We start from the raw sequence: 6,000 nt of genomic DNA on the forward strand, positions 1-6,000 counted from the left end.
TTCATTGTATAGGTTATTTATGTTCTTTATACTTTAGCCAATTTTAGTTTTACTTAGCAAATTTTTCCTTATAATTACTTTAGTGTACATGCATTTTTTTGACAATTTTGAAGTAATTTTATATAGATTATAGAAATCATTATAGGTTTGAATAATTTTAGTTTCAATCATATGTGAATTTTTGGTTGAAATTGAATCTCTATTACTGAATTGCAATTCTAGGAATATCTATATTATGTTTTGCAAGGAGCTGCTCAAAATGCAACCCATTTATTTAAAAATAGTTAAGGAAATATATAGTGGTTTTTTTGGTTATTTTGAAATAATTGCTATATAGTTTAATATATATAATGGTTATAACAAATAACTACCATATAGATAGAACTATATAGTGATTATTACAAAATGATTGCTATATAGGTCAATGAGCAACCTGTGAAAAATGACTAAAAATACACTTGATTAGTAGTTTTTATGTGATAACCGTTGAATTTAGAAAAACTATTTAATAGTTATTTTAAGAGAGTCACTATATAGTTGATTGAAATTTTCATTGGGTTCAAAACTGGAACAAATTATATATTGGCTTTTTTTTAAATAATTGTTATATAAAGCCAAACTACATAATGGTTAAATAACTATTATATAGCTTCTTCAAGATTATATAGTGCCTCAATATATAGTGATTTTTGACCGTTATGTATTGGTAAAAATAACTGCTATATAGATCACTTTTTAACTAGTGAAGTAAAACCTTCTCTAATTGTCAAGCAAAGGGTCCTTCGATATATATGGCACTGCAGCAAAAAATAACCGTTAAATATCTTATTTTTTGTAATAGTGTATACCTATTCTATTTTAGGAAACAATTTTCAATTGTTGTCAAATATGTATTACTTAAAGTAGAGATCAATAGCAACATATACAAGAACTGTTACCTAAGCCCACATTAGGCAATACTTGTAGAACTATTGCAAAGAAAAATGTTGCCAAAAGCAAAAAAAAATGTTGTATTGTAGTATATAGACGTTTGTTTTTTGTGTTTTATTCTTTTTTATTGTGGTTAATTAAACTTTGTTACATTATTTATGTCAATTAGGTTGATTATATAACCATGGTAGCTAGACCCTTATTAGTATATCTTTCTATTTGTTTTATTTTACCATGGTTCTTTTATTAATTTGTTTAAAACTTCTCTGTCATGGTAATTAATTACATTGATTTAATTTATCTTGTCATTATCATGGTAACGTTGATTAAATTATGGTTTGAAAAAGCATGTATTACATAAAACTTGTTCAAATCTCATCATAACGATGAGTTCGCTACAATAAAAACCAATACTGGACTGGATCTCACACGGCTTCCAAGGATGAGGTTTTGGTTTGCTTCAAATTCGTTTTAAAAAGAAAAAGCTATGGATATAAACCTTTATAAATGATAATATTATTTTTAAATTATATTTTGCATGGTTTAGTTGTTATGTACATTTTATATGTTTTTCTTTAAGGTTAAACTATTTTTAGTCCATCAAACATCTAAATAAGAAGGCATCTCTCCTTATCATGTATACATAGCAAAACTACCATTTTAAATTATAACATTTTAATTTCTTTTTTTTTATTCCACTTCTCATTTTTCAAAGCATCTTTGATTCATCAAAACAATCTTATCACTTATCAAAGATCAATCATCGTCCTAAGTGCATACATTAGAGTTCCATGAATAACCTCGCAACAAGAAACAAAAAGCAAGCTCATATTAACCAAACCCACCCAAGAACCGACCCACCCACCAACCCGAACCCGAGAAAAACGATCATCACAATGGCGCTTAACTCAGATTCCGATGGCTGCACCACAGACTTTGGTGCGACAATCATAAGGCAACTTGTCAAAAATCCATTGGTCAGCCCAAGCACAAATGTCAGAACCACAATTGGTCCCTCTGATTTAAGCCACTTCGGTCCATGAAGACAAACTATGAACAGAGGATAGAACAAGAACCTAGAAATGCAAGCCCACGTTGCCGTTTTGATTGATTTCACAATATAAAACGCAGTCAAACACTTCCCCATAAGATCTGCTATATTATAAACTGATATAAGCAAAATAGGGTACCAATCCTTGAATAGCTCGGACACAAGATCTTCTGCAATGAATCCAGGGAAGATGGAGAGAGTCACTACATAGATTATGAAGATTCCGAAAGCATGACACCTGATCTTCGCCGCGATGGCCCAGAACCTCGGCGCTGAAGAACACAGCGAGTTCCCAACGATGACGATGTCCGGAATGCCGTGGTGGAGATAGTATTGTTGCATGACCGGTAACTTGAACTGCAAGTTGCAGAAGATGATGCAACAGAGGAGGAAGATGGTGGCGGCGATGAAGTACAAGTGGGCACTTGTTTGGAGGCCTTTGGGTGTTTGAGGGAGGGAGGCCTTTGTTATGATCCTCAAGATTGAAATTATAATGCCTGCAATGGCAAGAAAAGATATGCTTTATAAAAAATGACAATTAAAAACCTCATGAAATCATTAATTATAATTAAAAATTTTAAATTATTAAAATCCCAATAATAAACCATGATCTTATTTAGAATTAAAAATATGTGAGTTTGCAAAATTATCTTTGGGTACTGAAATTATTATTATGGGTGGGACTGTTATTAATCTCAACTGAAAAAATCAAGATTTATATTTAGAAATGAGATTAAGAATACTCTCAACTCATCATAATAGTAATTTCAATAATCCCAACCCATAATATTTGGGATCTTAGTTTTTTTTTTTGATTGAAATTAACACTAATCCTCACTCATGATAGTAATTTCAGTAATATCTTTTCTTAATTTTCTAACTAGTTTACCAATATATTGACAAGCATAAAAATTCACAAGTAATTAGTTTCACATTTAGAAGTGACTTTTGTAAATTAATTTTTAAATGAGTGTCATATATTCATATGTACCTTTCAAAAGTCTCATAAGTGGCCTTTAGTTTCATACTGAGAAAAAACTCATTTTTAATTGTGGATTTTGATTTTTTCAATTAAGATTAATAATAGTTTCAATTCATTATAGTAAATTCAATAGTGCCTTTTTTCATTTTTCAAGTGAGGGTAATTTTATAAACTCATATATATTTGTAATTACAAATAAGGACCATGGTCCATTATATTATTAGGATTTCAATAAATCAAGATCCCTAATTATAATTAATAATTTTATGGATCCTTAACTGTCATTTTTCCTATGTTTTATTTCTTTCCTCTTATACTAAAAGGTGTTTTATTTTGCAAGTACCAAACCTTAAGTCTCTCAAATTTGATCTAATAATTGATTTAGTGTTTTAAGTTTAATTTTTGTTACTGTGATCCCTTGTATTTTTTAAAATTATCATATTAGTCCTTTAAGTTTTAAAAACACTAATTGACTCTCAAATTAATTAATCTTATGTGTAAAGTATATTGATAAATTAGCTTTTAAATCAGTTTAATTTTTATTATTATCATTACATCCATTTTGTTATTTTGTATTTTAAAATTTATGAGTCTATTTTTCCTTTACCTAAATAATTATATATTTTAATCTACGTGTCTACCATCAATATTCTATTGTTTATATTAGTATATTTTAATAGTATTATCTTGTATTTAAATAATAAGAATCAAATTAATAATTAAAATAAATTTAAAAAATTAAATTAGTAAAAAATAAATTTAAAATAACATATTAATAATTAAAGCAAATTTGACGAATTAAAATTTTTATTTATTTATTTATTTTGTGGGGCTAAAGTTTGAAACTGATTGCAGCAATATATGGTCAATTAAGTAATAAGAGACACGACTTTAGTTAAATCACGTGACTGTTCATTCTTCGTGGACACAATGATATTTTTTTGTTGGTGACACAGTGAAAATATTTTGGAGAAAAACACGTGAATAACTGAAGGATAAAAAAAAAACATGGTCTTATTTTATATTTTTTTTTTGGAGGTTTTCCAAATGTCATTCTCTTATATATTTGCTGGGACTAAATTATTGATCGGTAATTGGGTGGAGTGATAAATATGACACAGACATTTAATTTATTTTCAGAATTAAATATGTAGTTTTTTAAGACTAAAAAACAAATTACAAAGTCATTTTATACATTAAAATAAAATCAATGTTTACAGTTTCATTATTAACATGTATTATTACAATCTTTTGGAAAATTTTAAGTTAATATAAAATATAAAATATAAAAAAAATGAAAGAAGTTAAATATCACTCGTAAGATGCATACTTTTTTATCATCTTGGGATTTTGTCTAAATGCATTGAGTTAACTCTAATTTTACTGTCACAATAAAAAAATCACAGTTTTTTTTATCAGGCAAAAAAAAAAACCTATTTTACTAAAGGTTAAAAGAAAACCTCATAAGTGTTATTAAAAAAAACCCTGATAAGATGTATACCGAGAATATATAATTAATTTCAGTAAAATTTTAAAAAATCAACGAAATTCAATTTTTAAATTATTCAGAATTGGCTTCGTATCTTCCTCCGTTATATATCCAGCGGAGAAAGACAGATCTTCCTGTTCAGAATAGAAAGACCACAAAAAGAAAAAAAAACCAAAAGAAAAGAAGAAGACTTTAAAGGCTTTTTTACTTCTGTTTTTTAAAACAAAAAAAAAAAAATAAAGAAAATTCATTAATTTGAGTAATTGCTTTAGATTTAAATATTTCCAAAACTATTCTCACTTATTGCTTTTAAAAATAAAAATGAAGATATTCTACTCTTTTTTATTTTTAAAGCACATTACATTTGAATATTTGAAAGTGGTGAGTGATGACCAGCAACTATCATATATTACTATATCATTAACTACTAATCACCATTTTTTAAATTTTAAAAATATTTTTCAATTGATATAATTAAAAGTATTTTTTATTGTTTTGTTGAAAAAATTAGTTTTAAAAACTATATTACCAAATAATATTAAAAAAAAAAAAAGGAACACACTCAAACAGCACTTGAATTTGTGAAGCTACACTTACCTGAGGAAGCAGTTCCAGCAAAAACCGCTTGCATATACTGTTTTGGCAGCTTGCCAGCCGAACCTACCAAACTCCCCCCGACCAATCCATCGGCTATCCCACAAATGATCACCGCCGTGACAGTTAGGCCGTACGCCCCGCTCGGCCTTGAGCCGCCGCCGCCATCGCCACCACGGCTGCAGCAGCCAGCCGCAGAAGCCCAGTCAATTACAGGTGGCACCATGAGAGAGAAGACAAACAACGAGAACCCCAAGTTCATCCTCAACCTTAAGCTTATCTTACTCCAAGCTCTCGGCCAGCTCATCATCACGAAAAGAACCAGCACAGACGATGTCATGTAAGCCACAGAGAAAACCTTCTCCGTGTGCTTCTTCGGATAGAGGTAGCTGAAGTAATCGACGGCGGTGATGAGCGCATTCCAGGGGAGCAAGTTTCCGGCCCCGAGGAAGAAGTGAATGATGTAAGCGAATCTGTAAGGGTCTTGAACGACAGCGTCGTTTTGACAATGATCAGACGATGACGACGATTTTTTCATTGGAAGTTCCATCTTGTGCTGCATCGATATTAACTAGTTGGAGACTATTTGAGAAATTGCATGTGACATTATGAGAGAGACAAGTTGGTTGACATCTGAGATTAAAAGAGGAGGTCGTATATATGCGAATGATCTTGGGGTTGGAGATGGAGAATAGTGACTGTGGGGCCAGCAATGGATGGGTGATATTAGATATACCCTTTGGGATAGTACACTTACACATGGGTTAAGCTTAGCTGTCTCATCCGCCTTACCGTATATTTGGCGCATTACCCTGGGCTGATGAGTTTGCCTTGTAAAAAAAAAAAAAAAAATTTAAGTGAGTTAGATCTAGAGATTTGTCAGGATTAAGATATATCTTTAAATTTAAAGAATATTTATAAAAGTTTTTATAAATTTTCTATTGATAAAATTTG

General features: G+C 29.8%; 1 protein-coding gene across 1 annotated transcript; it reads right to left on the reverse strand.

The window, feature by feature from the left end:
• Positions 1-1,665: 1,665 nt before the first annotated feature.
• Positions 1,666-5,662, reverse strand: LOC129310109 (equilibrative nucleotide transporter 8-like). Its single transcript, XM_054951963.1, has 2 exons — positions 5,050-5,662; positions 1,666-2,478 (listed from the first exon to the last, which is right to left on the reverse strand). The coding sequence occupies exons 1-2, from the start codon at positions 5,606-5,608 to the stop codon at positions 1,757-1,759; spliced, it is 1,281 nt and encodes a 426-aa protein (XP_054807938.1). The 5' UTR covers positions 5,609-5,662; the 3' UTR covers positions 1,666-1,756.
• Positions 5,663-6,000: the final 338 nt, after the last annotated feature.

This window comes from Prosopis cineraria, unplaced genomic scaffold (assembly GCF_029017545.1).
Source record: "Prosopis cineraria cultivar Desert tree isolate PC_DT_omini unplaced genomic scaffold, ASM2901754v1 PC4, whole genome shotgun sequence".
In the NCBI taxonomy this organism is placed as follows: Eukaryota; Viridiplantae; Streptophyta; class Magnoliopsida; order Fabales; family Fabaceae; genus Prosopis; species Prosopis cineraria.

Coding starts and splice junctions, on each gene's coding strand:
- LOC129310109 (XM_054951963.1), bottom strand. CDS start 5,608: ATGCAGCACAAGATGGAACTTCCAATGAAAAAATCGTCGTCATCGTCT. Junction 2,479..5,049: donor TGCTGGAACTGCTTCCTCAG/GTAAGTGTAGCT, acceptor TTGCCATTGCAG/GCATTATAATTTCAATCTTG.